This window comes from Pongo pygmaeus, chromosome 5 (assembly GCF_028885625.2).
Source record: "Pongo pygmaeus isolate AG05252 chromosome 5, NHGRI_mPonPyg2-v2.0_pri, whole genome shotgun sequence".
Lineage (NCBI taxonomy): Eukaryota > Metazoa > Chordata > Mammalia > Primates > Hominidae > Pongo > Pongo pygmaeus.
The window spans coordinates 89,090,417-89,106,543 of record NC_072378.2 but is presented as its reverse complement, the minus strand read 5'-3'; the positions used below and the strand labels follow the sequence as shown (position 1 = coordinate 89,106,543).

Sequence of the window (16,127 nt, the reverse complement as noted above, 5' to 3'; positions counted from 1 at the left end):
AACAGTTGAAAATAATTAAGACGGGGCTGGGTCCAGTGGCTCATGCCTGTAATCTCAACACTTTGGGAGGCTGAAGTGGGAAGATTGCTTGAGCCCAGGAGTTCAAGACCAGCATGGGCAGCATGGCAAGACCCCATCTCCACAAAAAGTAAAAAAAGTTAGCCTGGCATGGTGGTGCATACCTGTGGACCCAGCTCTTTGGGAGGCTGAGGTGGGAGGATCTCTTGAGGCCAGGAGTTCAAGACTAGCTTGGGGAATTAATATAGCAAGACTCCACCCCCACCATCTTTACAAAAAAAATTTTTTTTTAATTGTCTGGGCCTGGCCTAACAATTCTCCTTCAAAACAGTTGTAACATCTTACTGGCTTCCTCTTTAATTAATGAGTTAAATAAAATGTTAACACGTGCTCATTTTATAACTTTCTCAGAATTAGCACCATATGTTAATCTTCCCCACAGATTTTTGATGATAAACTACAAAAGCCTAAGTTTTCCCAGTTGAGATTTTCTTCCCACAGGGTGATGCTTCTAGCTATTGTAGAACACAAGTAGATTTTGTTTGAGTTGCCATGTAACCGTATACCCTCAATGCCCTGTTTGTTTCAGCGAAAAGACACCTGCTCCACACACTGTGTGGACGTGCTAACCCGAAGCAGAACCAAGCACTGCAGCAGCCCTGCATGGGCTCCTGCCCTTGCTCTGGATGTGAGAACACACTGGAGTACTTGGGGTCAGAACAAAAGACCCAGGCATCTTGGGAGGGAATTCCATTTTCCATTTGGGAATGGAGGATGGGGAAGGGGAGAAGAGGTGTGGAGATCCCCCTCATCTATTCCCCTCCCATCAGTCACTCCCCCACTTTTCCCTTTGATTCCCAGGCAGCTGGGATTCCCAGAGAAAATTCTGCGAAACCCATGCTGAAGAGAAGAGGAACCAAGGCCAGAGGCCAAATGCACCTTAGCAGAGAGCTCCTGGAGAGAAGGCTAGAAAGGTAAGATGAGCTCAGATGGTGAAGGGCCAGGAGAGGCAGCAGAGGGAGCCCAGTGTACCACTGGCACCGTGTGTTTAAAGGTCAGTCCCATCGGGCTCCTCACACACTGCTGGTGGAGTATAGACTGGCACAACCTCTCTGCAGAGCAATTTAGCTCTAGCTGTCAAAATTGCAAGGGCATGCACGCTCTGACTCAGAAGTACCACTTAGAGAAATCTATCCCACAAATATAATCGTACTGTGCAATAAGACCTCCTAACAGAGTCACTACAGCATACTTTGTAAGGGCAGGAGATTAACATAATCTAAATATCCATCAATAGGGGATTGGTTAAGCCAATTAAAATGAAGAAGGAGAGTATAGTATCCCACAATTTGTATAAAATGGGGAAACACACAGAGATACATCTACTTGCGTGTATGTATGTAAATATCTCAGGAACAATGTAAGAAGCAGGTAAGACAGGTGCCTTCAGGGAGGGAAACACTGAGTGGTGGGGGCAGCATGGGAGGAGGACTAGGCAAACTTTGTGGCTTCTGTAGTAGAACCACTACCTACTCCAATTAAAATAAGTGTATGGAGTCCTCTGGAAGGAGCATGCTGTATACAACACATTCCCCCAAGTGAAAAGTTTCACCTGACCAACCACCTTGTAAGTGTCAATTTCCCCCACGTCCTGGGGAGTGACAGCTTAAAGCAAATGACTACGAACCAGCAGGTCAGCAAACACGAGTTCAGGCCACACCATTCTGGTAAGTCCTAACATTAAACACAAACCCAGGAAATCAAAAACAAAGCAAATGACCACCACAAAAGATCCTTCGTTTCCACTGCTCCCCTGCCTTGGAACACCAGCATCGCAAATCCCTCGTGGAAGTGAGGTTTTGTTGAAACTGGAAACAGGTTTCAGAGCAGGAAGCCCAGCAAGTGGCAGCAGGAGAGCCTCTCGGTGCAGAGCCTGTTCTCGCTTTCCTGAGGCCATGAATGTATACCACTTACTGACTTCCAGTGTTCTCTTGAAAGTGGCTGCCAGAAAATATTTACCAGCCAGGCATCCTCTTCATTTCTGAAAACATCATCAGGTGCTCATGCTGGGGAAAGTTACTACTTTACTACAATCGAACTCTTTGCATTTCTCTTTTTAAAAGTTTAAAGTTTATACTGGAGTACAGTAGTTACCAGCATGGGGAGACAACATGATGCAAAAGCCCCACGGGAACCACAAGCAACCTACAAAGGGCTTATTCAGCCTTCTGAAGCTTCTGTTTCCTCATCTGTAACAATATTAAGAGAGTTATCTTTTAAAAAAAAAAAAATCAAGCTTCTTGAGGTATAATTTCCATTCAACAAAATTAACTTTTTTAAAGTATTCACTTTCATGTGGTTGGAGAAATGTATGCAGCCAACCCCACAAACAAAATATGGAAGATTTTCATCACCCCCACCCAAAATTCCCTCCTGCTCCTTTGCAGTCAATAATTTCCCACCATTTCCAGCCCCTAGCAATCACTGATCTATTTTCTGTCCCTATAATTCTGACTCTTCTAGTAAGTCTGGAAGATACTAGTATGTCTGGAAATCAGCTAGCAAAAGTCCTTCAACTTTGTTCTTCAACGTCACTTTGGTTATTCTAGGTCTCTTGCATTTCATATAAATTTCAGAATCAGCTTCTCAACTTCTACTCCAAAAAGCTGATAGTTTTATTAAATGTTGGACATTGAGCTAAACACTTTGTCGTCTCATTTAGCGTTTTTTTTTTTTTTTTTTTGAGACAGGGTCTTGCTCTGTGGCCCAGGCTGGAGTGCAGTGGCACTATCTTGGATTACTGCAGCTTCCGCCTCCTGGGTTCAAGCGATTCTCCTGCCTCAGGCTCCCAAGAAGCTGGGATTACAGGCGTGCACCACCACACCCAACTAATTTTTGTATTTTCAGTAGAGATGGAGTTTCACTAGTCTCGAATTCCTGGCCTCAAGAGATCCACCAGCCTTGGCCTCCCAAAGTGCTGGGATTACAGGTGTGAGCCACTGCACCTGGCCTTCATTTAGTCTTGATGGCAATCTTGTGAGGTTGAGATTATCCTCATTTTTCAGGTAGGACACTGAATGGCCTTGTGTCCTCCACTCAGGACTCCCTGCCTGATACTTGGACCACAGCTCTTAGCATTGTTGCATTGTCAGAATCCCCCCAGTGCCTACTATATTTGACACTGACTATATGCTGAGCACTGTTCTAAGTAGTTTGCATATACTGATTCAGTGAGTGCTTAAAGAACCTAATGAGGTAGCTACTATTATTTAATTCTCATTTTAGAGGTGATGATATGATGCACAAAGTAATTTCCTCAAGACCATAGAGCTAGTAAATATCGTTGGCATTTGAAACAGAGCACCTGGCTCCTGCGTCCATGCTCGTACCTTCTACGCTACACCGCCTTCATCAGGAATTTCTGAACTTGCTATAAAACTCTGGGAATGGTGTGCAGGAGGCAAGGACAGGGGAGGAGAAAAGTCCCTTTGGCCCGCCCTGCAGACAGCCTCTTTGTCTGTCTGCACTGAGGGGTGGCCAGCATAGTGGTGGAAGGGCAAGGACTATGGAGGTGCTGGAAACAAGAGTCAGGAGTGTCCTACATGTGGGCCTCAGGGCCAAATAAAGCTGGCTCCTTCTCAGGGCTAGCACCTACTGCTTCTTTGATCATGGGCAAGTTACTTTCTGCCTAGCACCTCCCTTTCCTTATTGGTATTTCAGCGATAGGAGCACCAGCTTGGCAGAGCTGTGGTAAGGATTTCAACCAGATAGTATATGGCAAGCACCTGGCCCACTGCTGGTGCAGGCACTCAACACATATTTTTAAACTTGACTTTATCTTTGACAAAGTACAAAATTAATATATGCTTATTTTAATAACTGAAACAATACAATGAAAAAAATCAGGCCAGATGCAGTGGCTTATGCCTGTGATCCCAGCACTTTGGGAGGCCAAGGCGGGTGGATATCAGTTGAGGCCAGGAGTTTGAAATCAGCCTAGGTAATATGACAAGACCCCATCTCTACTAAAAATACAAAAATTAGCCAGGTGTGGTGGCGTGTGTCTGTAGTCCCAGCTACTCAGGAGGCTGAGGCAGGAGAATCGCTTCAACCCGGGAGGTGGAGGTTACAGTGAGAGACTGCGCCACTGCACTACAGCCTGGGCAAAAGAGTGAGACTCTGTTTCCAAAAAAAAAAAAAAGGGGCGGGGGGGGGAAAAGCTAATCATCTTCCTTGCTAGGTAGCCAATGTTAACAGTCTCATGTGTCCCATGTGGTTCTCCTGGCTCACACAAATGCAAGCATACATTTGTGGAGAGAAGTAGACTTGCCTATTTAAACTGAAGTAGATCACACCGTATGGTCTCCATGCTACCTGCCCTGTGGCACCTCCTGAGTTTTCCGCCTGCCCACTCTGCAGACAACTCTGGGGGACTCACCCTCTATGAACAAGCTCTTTGAGGCCCTGGGGTTTGTGCTTAATTATCTAAATTCCAATTTCGTTACTCAGGGAGAGTGGTAGGTATCAAATGGAGATGAATTTTATGAATGATACTGTATTTTCTTCTTAAGCAAACTTGCATAAAACAACCTTTGTCTACTTCCTTTTGGAGAAGATAAAAACTTCAGTGAAACATTCCAAGGACCAGCTCTTTTTGTTGTTTTGCTTTTTGAGACAGGATCTCCCTCTGATGCCCAGGCTGGAGTGCAGTGGCACAATCATGGCTCACTGCAGCCTCAACCTCCTGAGCTCAAGCAATCCTCCCACCTCAGCCTCCTATGTAGCTAGGACTATAGATGTGCATCACCATGCCCAGCTAATTTTTTATTTTCTGTAGAGACAGGGTCTCACTATGTTGCCCAGGCTAACCAGCTTCTTAACAGTTCTAGGAAATGATACTCTGCCTGGGGACTCCTAGAGGCTCTCAACTCTAATGTTATGGCCAATGCTTGGCACTAAGGAGCAATGCAGAGGGTTTATCCAGATGACAAAACACCTGTTGGTATTGTAACAAAATTAGCTGTATCAGAAGGTATTTGACTAAAGCACAAGGAACTGGATAGAACATGTTCATTTATAAAACCAGAGCTTTCTTGCAAAGAAAAAATATATCCCATTTTTTTGTTTTAGTATCAAACATCTCAAGCAGTGCCTGCAGGGGCAACTAGAAAGACACAGAGTTGAGAGAAGTTAGGAGGCATAATGAGCCTCAACTTAGTCACTGACAGGAAGCATAAGTGGAGGGATGTCAAAGACCCAAAAGAAGAAAGGATGGCTTTGGGCTTCTGCTTGAGGTGTGCACAAATGGGGCTCCCTCGTACTGATAAAGGGACCTTGGGAAGAGGACCAGGCCTCAGGAGGGGCTGCAGCTTCCAGCGTGGGCACTTCGATTTGAACCTGTGGATTCTGCACACAAAGATGCCCAGGAAGGCTGGGCATGGCAGCTCATGACTGTAGTCCCTGTTACCTGGGAGGAGAATCACTTGAGTCCAGAAGTTTAGGACCATCCTGGGCAATATAGTGAGACTCTTGTCTCAAAAAAAATAAAAAATAAAAAATGCCCATGAAGGCAGCTGGTCTTGGGGATCAGGAGACAGGGCCAAGCTGGAGATGGAGACATGGTGACCAGCCTTAAGCTGGAAAAGCCAAGTGGGTGTCCAGAGGGAGAGCAGATGAGTGCAGAGGGCCTGAGGAAAGCCAATTTTAGAAGCAGGAAGAGCAAAAGGAGATGGAGAAGGCACCTTGGGGAGGAAAACCAGGAGGCAGAGCCGACAGACCCAAAGGGAGCTGCAGGGATAGGAGTGCAGGCAACAGTGTCAAATTCTAGCCTGTCTCACCAAGAATGTAAGCTCCAGCGAGGACCAAGATGTTTTTTCCTGTCTTGTTCACCGGTGCACAGCTGAAGTTCAAAATATATTGTCTAGATGAGGGAAGAACAGGTGACTTTGGTGAAAGGAGTAGCAGAAAAGTGAAGGGTCACAAGCCTGAGTTATTCTCTTTAATAATTTGCTCCAGAGATATGTCAGACTTCTCAGCATACCCAGTGCTTTTGTTAGATTACCTGTTCTGGTTGAAAATGTGTTTGTCAACATTTTCAATTGTACAAATGTTTGTACAACTGGTCGAAATATGTAAGTTGTGCAAATGGCTGGGCGCGTGGCTCATGCCTGTAATCCCAGCACTTTGGGAGGCCGAGGCAGGTGGATCATGAGGTCAGGAGATTGAGACCATCCTGGGTAACACAGTGAAACCCCGTCTCTACTAAAAATACAAAAATTAGCCAGGCGTGGTGGCAGGCGCCTATAGTCCCAGCTACTCGGGAGGCTGAGGCAGAAGAATGGTGTGAACCCAGAAGGCGGAGCTTGCAGTGAGCCGAGATCGCGCCACTGCACTCCAGCCTGGGTGACAGAGCAAGACTCCGTCTCAAAAAAAAAAAAAAGGAAGTTGTGCAAATGGAAAATCATAGTTCTTAGTGAGCCCTTCTCTTAAAACATGAGTTTTAAATTCTTACATTAGTTCCCACATCAATTTCCAGCTCCCAACCCCACTTGCTCTGAAGACATGTTCTGTGCATGACAACCCCACCCTTACTTAGTGGACAACATACTGGAACCACCCACTATGAGTTGAAGTAAAATCCCCAGGACAGAAGAGATGCCCTTATCTGTAGCAGAGAAAATGTCCACGAGAGCCAGGACATTCCAGTTCTCATCTGGGCTCTGGCATGCATTATTTGAACAAGTCACTTTCCTTCTGTGACCTCTTTTCCTCTCAAGGGAAACCATATATATCTTACAAGGCTCTGGGGACAAGCAACATATACGTGAAAATAATTTGGAAACGTTTTACACAAGTACAATCCCATTATTGGGAAATCGCTTATTTTTTTTTAAGTACCTGGGCATATTGAGCTCCCAGTCAATAAAACATTTGCAGATTATATCCACAATGTGTCAGGTGCCAAGGAATATGCTCTAACAAGCAGCAGCCCACAGAAAGTTCACAGTCTAAACTTATAAACCACATAGTGGAAACATGATGGTTACCAGTGTTGGGGCTCAAAAAACAACCCAAAAGGAAGGCCTCAGGAGCAAAAGTTTTTCTCTGACCTCTTCCTGCCCTCCTATCTCTGGCCCCTCAATTCCTCCCCAGAGGCTAACCATAGAAACTAGAATCCCTCTTCCCCCAAGGCAGGTCATAGAAACCAGAATCTCCTACCCCCAAAGCCAGCCATAAAACTTAAAAATATTACTCTAACCTTCCCCTCCTCCCCTTTCTGTGTAAAAGCAAGCCATAAAGAAATTATCTGACCTCGTTGAATGTATGTCTTAACACTCCATTCCAGAGAGGGTTCTGCCTCATACCTAGAAGGCAGAAATGCTCAGCTCAGAAAGGCCAAGAAGAACGTAGACAGACAGGCTTTGCTGGGTTTCCCATGCAATCAGCATTAGATTGTGCCATTTCTGTCCAATCCTATTTCTACATGGCTATCCACACTCTTTTGAACTTAAGCATAAAAATGGACAATTTCCCCTGCATTTTTGGGTCCTCATTCTGAAGGCTCCTGTGTGTACATGTTAAATAAATTTTTATGCCTCTTCTACAATTTATCTGCCGTTTTTAAGTTGATTTTTCAGTGAGCCTTTAAGGGCCAAGGGGAACTTTCCTCCTTGCCTCCTATGGGAGCAAGGACTCTCGAACCAGATGACCAGGGTTTGAGTCCCAGTTTTGACACTTTCTAAGGGAAACTTAGGGCAGGTTACCTGATCATTCCTTGCCTCAGTTTCCTCATCTGTAAAATGGGGATAATAGCCATGGTGAGGTTTAAAATACTTAATTGTTGTAGAGCTCTTACAAGAGTACCTAATACCTTGCAATTGCTATCAAAGTGTAAGAAATTAATAGTCAATAACATTATTCCCCTCATTCGGCACAGATGGGATGTGAGTACCTTAGTAGGCACTGGATGAGTTAAAAATAATCAATATTTTATGTCCACTTAGATTTTATAACTATGGCAACATGTGCCATCACATTTAGTGCTTATGGAAACTCTGTAAGGTTTGTGAGGAAATAGAGACAAGAGGCAAGAAGCCATAAATGCTGCTAAATACTCTACAATGCACAGGACAGCCCCAATAGCACAGGATGATCTGGCCCAAAATGTCAGTGACGTTGCTGAGGCTGAACAACCCTGGCCTACATTAATAAGCCGTTAATAAGCAGCAGAACAGCTGCCTACACCAAGGTCTTTGGATTCCAAATTCAGTGCCTTTCTCCTCTGTCAAACACAGATAAATGTAAGAGAGACACTATGACCCAGGTCACAGTGGTGATGTGGTGGGGAGTTCTGAGCACCCGCAGAGCAGTATGAAGGACACAGAATGCATAGAGAACAAGGTTACATCAATCGGGAGGAGAGCAAATTCCATCCAGGGTACCATTCACTGGGTGGACTTCATGTTGGTGGTGGTTCCTGAGCTGAGTCCTGAATGGGCAGGTCCTTCAAGGGGCAGAGTGGATGCAAAAGGCCTTTCAGAAGGCAGTTGCAAGGAACACTATAAGCTGAGTTTCCCAACAGCAACACTGTAAGTTCAAAGATGAGGCGCTGCCTTTGAAGTTCTTAGGCAAAATAATTCTCTGCCTAGGTTTCTATACCAAATTGTCCCATAAGCAAGAGGGTAGAATAAGGATTTTCAGACACGCAGACTCTCAAAAAATTTATGTCCATATTCCCTTTCTTAGGAAGAAATGAAAGAATGTGCAGTATCAAAGTTAAAGTGACATGGGTTCCAGCAAACAGGGATCTAATACAGGGGAGAGGTGAAAGGACTTCTCAGGATGACTGTGAAGAACTAGAGAGCAACTCAGATCAATCAGAAAGAAGGATAAATGACTCCAGAGGGGATATCCCCAGGAAAAGACTTGGGCTGATAAATATGTAATAGGTTTACTCATGGAGAATTGCACTAAGAACGGTTTTACAGAGTTATCGGATAGTAGATGAAACATTTACCAATAAATTTAAATCAAATTAAACAAGTGAAAAAATCAGGGTAACTATCAGCTCCAGGAAAAATAATAAGCTATATATTTGTAAAAAAGTAATCATTCTCAGCTAACCAGTGAGCAGCATTTACATAGTCACAATAATTATAAGTCTGATTTTAAAATTGTGGTATTTGGGAGGCTGAGGCAGTAGGATCGCCCGGGAAGTTGCTCATTATTATCAGCTAGGCATGGTGGCACACATGCCTGTAGTCCCAGCTACTCAGGAGGCTGAGGCAGGAGGATTGCTTGAGCCCAGGAGGTTAAGGCTGCAGTGAGCCGTGTTCGCACCACTGCACTCCAGCCTGGGAGACAAAGCAAGACTCTGTGTCAAAACAAACAAACAAACTGTGAAGAGCTCACAGTTTCTGACTTCAAAACACATTAAAAGCTACAGTAATCAAAACAGTTGGTATTAGAATAAAGATATATAAAGCCTGTGAAATATAATAGAAAGCATAGAAATAAACCTTCATGTATATGGTCAAATGATCTTCAGCAAAGATGCCAAGACCGCTCAATGGGAAAAGGATAGTCTCCTCAACAAATGGTCCTGGGAAAGCCAGATACCCACATGCAAAAAAGTAAAGATGGACCCTTACCTTACACTATATGAAAAATTAACTCGAAATGGAATAAAAACCTAAACATAAGATCCAAAGCTATAAAGCTTCTACAAGGGGAAAAGCTTCATTACATTGGATCTGGCAATGATTTCTTGGATATGACAATAAAAGCACAGGCAATAAAAGCAAAAATAGACAAATGGGACATCAAGCTTGAAAATGTTTGTGCATCAAAGAACACAATCAGCAGAGTAAAAAGACAAGCTACAAACAACAAGATACCACTGTAAAGCTACTAGAATGGTCAAAATCCGTAACACTGAAACACCAAATGCTGGTGAGAATGTGGAGCAACAGGAAATCTCATTCATTGCTGATGGGAATCCAGCAATTTGGCAGTTTCTTACAAAACAAAACACTCTTACCATGTGATCCAGCAACTGCACTCCTTGGTATCTAGTGAAAAAAGTTGAAAATGTATGTCCACACAAAAAACTGCACATGAATGTTTATAGCAGCTTTACTCACAATTACCAAAATTTGGAAGCAACCAAGATGTCCTTCAGTAGGTGAATGCTTCCAAAACTGTAGTATATCCATACAATGGGAGATTTTTCAGTCCTAAAAGGAAATGAACTATCAAGCCATGAAAAGACATGGAAGAATCTTAAATGCATATAACTAAGTGAAAGAAGCCAATATAAAAAGGCTACATATTGTACGATTCCAACAACATGACATTCTGAAAAAGGTAAAACTATGGAGACAGTAAGAAGATCCAGTGGTTGCCAGGGATTGGGGTGGGAGGAGGGAAGGGGATAAATAGGTGAAGCACAGAGCATCTTTAGAGCAGTAAAAATAATCTATATGATACTATACTGGTGGATGTATGTCATTATACATTTTTCCAAATCCATAGAATGTACAAGAACAAGCCGTAATGTAAACTATGGACTTTGGGTGATAATGATGCGTCAGTACAGGCTCATCAGTCGTAACAAATGTATCACTCTGGTGGTGGATGTTGATAATGGGATAGGTTAAACATGTTTAGGGGTGGGAGATATATGAGAAATCTCTGGACCTTCCTCTCAATTTTGCTGTGAATCTAAAATGGCTCTAAAAAAGTACTCCTAAAGGCAACCACAGAATGAGAAAAAATGTTGCAAATGAAATATATGATACAGGATTAATATCTAGAATATATAAAGAACTCTTACAACTCAACACCAAAAAAATCAAATAACCAGATTAAACAATAAGCAAAGGACTTGAATAGCCATTTCTCCAAAGATGATACACAAATGGCAAACAAGCATATAAAAAGACATTTAACATCACTAATAATCAGAGACATGCAAATCAAAACCACAGCAAGATATCACCTCACACCCATTAGGAAGGTCAGTAAAAATAGCAGCACTTTGGGAGGCCAAGGCCAGAGGATCACGAGGTCAGGAGATCGAGACCATCCCTGGCTAACACGGTGAAACCTTATCTCTACTAAAAATTAAAAAAAATTAGCCAGGCGTGGTGGTGGGCACCTGGTAGTCCCAGCTACTCAGGAGGCTGAGGCAGGAGAATGGCGTGAACCAGGGAGGTGGAGCTTGCAGTGAGCCAAGATCGCACCACTGCACTCCAGCCTGGGCGACAGAGTGAGACTCCGTCTCAAAAAAACAAACAAACAAAAACAGAAGGTAAGTACTGTCAAGGATGTGGAAAAGTGGGAACCCTTGTGCACTGTTGGTAGCACTGTAAAATGGTGCAACAGCCATGGAAAACAGTATGGAAGTTACCCAAAACTTTGAAAATAGAACTACCATATTTCACTTCTGAGTATATAACCAAAAGATACGAAAGCAAGGACTCAAACACCCATGTATACCCATGTTCATACAGCAATATTCACAATAGGCAAAAGGCGGTCGCAACCCAAGTGTCCATCAGTGGACGAAGGGATAAACCAGATGTGGCATATACATAAAATGGATTATTATTCAGCCTTAACAAAGAATGAAATTCTGGTACATGCTACATGAGTGAATCTTGAAAATATGCTAAGTGCAATAAGCTAGTCACAAAAGGACAATATGGTATGATTCCACTTATTTGAGGTGCGGCTAACAGTCAAATTCAGAGACAGGAAGTAGAATGGTGGGTGCCAGGGTCTGGGAGGAGGAAATGAGAAGTTACTGTTTAATGGGTATAGAGCTTCAGCTGGGGAAGATGAAAAATTTCTGAAGATGGATGGTGGTGATGGTTGCACAATAATGTGCATGTATTTAATGCCACTGAACTACACATTTAAAACTGGTTGAAGTAGTACATTTACTATGTATATTTTACCACAATAAATAAATTTTAAAAATATAAAAGAAAGGCCAGGCGTGGTGGCTCATGCCTGTAATTCCAACACTTTGGGAGGCTGAGGAGGGAAGATCACTTGAGACCAGGAGTTCGAGACCAGCCTGGGCAACACAGGAGACCCTGTCTTAACAATTAAAAGTGCATGCCTGTAGTCCCAGCTACACAGGGAGCTGAGGTGGGAGGACTGCTTGAACCTAGGAGGTGGAGGCTACAGTGAGCTATGTTCATGCCACTGCATTCCAGCCTGGGTGACAGAGGGGAGCATATCTTAAATAAATTATACACACACACACACACACACACACACACACACACACACGAGTATAACATAAATAAAATATTAAACTTGACTTCATTAAAAAAACTAAACTGATGAATCAGGTGGTAGAACATACATATTCATTGGAAATATGGAGACAAATACCAGAAAAGAAACATCTAGAAGGTTGAAAGTTGTTTCTTTGGAGTGTAAATGGGACTGGGCTAAGGGATCACTGTTTTTATTAAAAACCTTTAGCAGTATTTGAACTAATAGTTTTAAAATTCCAGTGGGCATGGGTTACTTTGCTAAAGATAACTATGAAAAAGCAAATGATGTATAAAAAAAGACAGGCAAGCACTGGTGAGATTGTAGAGAAAGTGAAACCCTCATACACTGCTGGTAGAATGTAAAATGGTACAGGTATTCTGGAAAATAGCTTGGCAGTTTCTTAACGTGTTAAACAGATTTGCCATATGACCCAGCAATTCCACTCCTAGGAATATACTCTAGAGAACTGAAAACATATTTCCAACACAAAAACTTGTATATAAATTTTCACAAAAGCATTATTCATAATAGCCCCAAACTGGAATCAACCACAAATGTCCATCAACTGATAAAGAGATAAACAGAATATATGTATACAATGGATTATTACTCAGTCATGAAAAGGAATGAAGTATTGATACATGCTACAACAGAGATGAACCTTGAAAACTTTATGCTAAGTGAGAGAAGTCAGACACAAAAGACCACATACCATATGATTCTATTTATATAAAATGCCTAGAAAAGGTAAGTTTATAGAGACAAAAAGTAGATTCATGGTTGCCAGGAGCTGGGGGTGGGAATGGGAAGTGACAGCTGATGGGTATGAAGATTTTCACTGGGAGCCGGGCACCGTGGCTCATGCCTGTAATCCCAGCACTTTGGGAGGCCGAGGCGGGTGGATCAACTGAGGTCAGGAGTTTGAGACCAGCCTGGCCCAACACGGTAAAACCCTATCTCTACTCAAAATACAAAAATTAGGCAGGCGTGGTGGTATGTGCCTGTAGTCCCAGCTACATGGGAGGCTGAGGCACAAGAATCACTTGAACCTGGGAGGTAGAGGTTACAGTGAGCTGAGGATTGTGCCACTGTACTCCTGCCTGGGCAACAGACAGACAGACTGTCTAAAAAAAAATAAAATAAAATAAAAAAAAAAAAAATATATATATATATATATAACTTTTTATTGTGACAATAGAAATGTTCTAATATTTGAATGTGCTTATATTAGTCTTCTCAGGTTGCCAGAACAAGAGATTTGTTCCTCAGTTCTGGAGGCTGGGATGCGTGAGTTCAGGGTACCCACGTGGTCAGGTTCCAGTGGGGGCTCTTTTCCTAGCTTGCTGATGACCACCTTCTCACTGTGTCCTCACATAGCAGGGAGGGCGAGAGACAGCAGACCCTGGTGCCTCTTCTTACATAGAAACATAGAAACTAATTTCATCACAAGGGCCCCACTCTCATGACCCCATTTAAAAACCTAATTACTTCCTAAAGGCCCTATATCTCTAAATACCATTAGGGATTAGGGTTGAAAAAAACGAATTTGGGGCAGAAACAATTCAGTGCATAGCAGTGGTGGTATAAACACACTAGAAATTATTGAATTGTACAATTAAAATAGGTGAATTTAATGTACGTAAATTATATCTTAATAAAGCTGTTTATAAAATAGCAAATAATTAAGTCTATTTATAGAAAAAAACTTGCAGACTATGCCCTAAGTGCATTAAATAAGTTATTGCTATTATAACAATTCTGAAAAGCTGACATTATTATCCCTCTTTTACAGATAAGAAACTGAGGCTCAAAGAAGTTAACCAACTTGCACAATTAGCAAACAAAGCAGAGTTCAAATCTGTGAGCAGGTGCCCTAACTACAGAGTCTGCACTCTCTCCCATTTGTGATTGCCTGGGCCCTGGAAAGTGCTATGGGTAGATCATACAAGCTCTGAGTTAAGGCCCCCTTCACCTTCAGTTCCAAACAATCCAATCACCATTTATGGGCAAACCCCTGTTCACCTCCATGGGGACCTACAAGTAGCTCAAGACCTCTCTGGAGACCCGCATGGAATGTGAAAACTGCACGTAAGTAAACATGAAAATAGGAGCTGACCAATCTGCCATAGAAGTTAACAGATGACCTTCTATGAAAATTAAACTTTGCCCCTCTTCACAGCTCTTTCTGGGAAGGACTGGAGGGTGGGCTTTGGAGCCAGACTCTGTGGGTACAAGTTGCATTTCCACCACTCAGCGGCTGAGGGACCCTGGACAAGTTTCCTCATCTCCAAAACAAGAATGAGAAAAGAATCTCTTCTAGAGGGCTGTAAAGTGCTTACAGCAATACTAGGGCTCAATAAGTGCTTGCTATCAGCGTTACTTTGCCAGCGTATTTAAACTCTCCATCTTGCTGCGCAGAGCCTGCCTTTTCTTGGATTTGCTACAAAACTGCCTTTGGCCAGTATGGTCTCTTATCTTTCATAGTCTTCTCTGTTGGTGCAGGGTAAGCAATGCCCTCCAAAACTTACCACCCATCTTCACTGACCCACATGAAATCAAAGCCTATAGAGGTTGTAGCAGTCGTCTGGTCCAGGCCATCATCATACAGACGGAGACAATGAGACTCTGCACAGTGGAGGGGCTGTGCACAAGCTAGTTCACCACCCCGGGAGGCCCATCTAACGTGATTATCGCACACTCTGTCCAGTAAGCTTTTGTGTCCCAACTTCTCCCAAGAGATCTCCTCTCCATTTAGCTAAAGAAATAGGTGAGAAAAGCCACCGTGATTTTAAAGACTGTCAAATGCTAATTACAAGTTGCTCCACTTGAAAGATAGCAACAAAAGCATTCTTAATAATCCTCCTTCTCCCCAAACCTCCATCACTGGAAGAAAAGCCAGTTCTTTGAAAGCTGCGAACCAAACACAGCAGTTTTTCGGACAATGGTTAAGAGGTAGGCCAGTTCCCAGGGAATGGCTACAGCGTATTTTTCTCTTGTTACCTTGGTAACCGCTACCTTGGCGCCCTTGTTGATGAGCTGAACCACATTCTCTGTTTGGCCTTTGTACGCAGCTATGAGAAGGCGCTCTGAAAGTGCAGCGACCGCATCTTGCTGGCTCATGAATTAGGAAAGAAAGGTTTTCAGGGAAGCGGTAGACAAGTTCCTTCAGCTCAACACGAAGTCACTGGCCCGGCCTGGCACCCACAGGTAAAGATGTTCACAATCATCAGAAGATGTCTTTATGAATATGCCATCTTCGGGACCTAGGGGTTACAAAACAAAGCTGCCATCAGGGCCACTTGACACACAAGGACAGGTCACACCTCTTCTGTGTGATTTTAAGGCATTCTGCTGCTTGCATGTTGCAGGGTAGGGGAGCTGTGGGAGGCAGGACACACGGGAAGCACACTCCAAAGCAAAGCCCCTGAACAGAACTTCCAAGTGGAAGGCAGCAGAATGTGCCAACCTCCCTCCCTTCTTCCCCCATCAGGGACATCCTCCGGAAGAGTATGGCCAGAACTGCAAGGTTTGCTCTGTTTTTCTCCCAGGGAGCGGAGGCCTGGTATAATCCCCTAAGCACCACCTGGTTTACACACCGCCTTTGGCAGGGAACTGTACCATGTGTGATCACCAAAGGCCCCCTGGTTGGATTTTGTGCATCCACCATGGCTAACGTGCCGCTTCCCCAGTGGGTCAGTGGCCTGTGGAACACACCCCACAGAGACCCTGCTAAGTGGTTTCTCTCTTTGGGGTTTTCTCCTAGCATTTACTGCAGTTCTCTCCCTTCATCCTTTTTTCACTGTAAATAGTGTAGTTCA

The 16,127-nt window shown here is 43.4% G+C and overlaps 1 protein-coding gene across 4 annotated transcripts in view; it reads right to left on the bottom strand.

The window, feature by feature from the left end:
• ANKRD6 (ankyrin repeat domain 6) overlaps positions 1 to 16,127 on the bottom strand; it is a 200,512-nt gene that overhangs the window by 48,821 nt on the left and 135,564 nt on the right. For all 4 annotated transcript variants that reach the window (XM_054491128.2, XM_063666412.1, XM_054491129.2 and 1 more), the window contains exon 2: positions 15,310 to 15,572. In XM_054491128.2, the coding sequence (XP_054347103.1) occupies positions 15,310 to 15,429 (120 nt within the window). In that variant the 5' untranslated portion in view covers positions 15,430 to 15,572. The remainder of the gene's footprint in view (positions 1 to 15,309; positions 15,573 to 16,127) is intronic.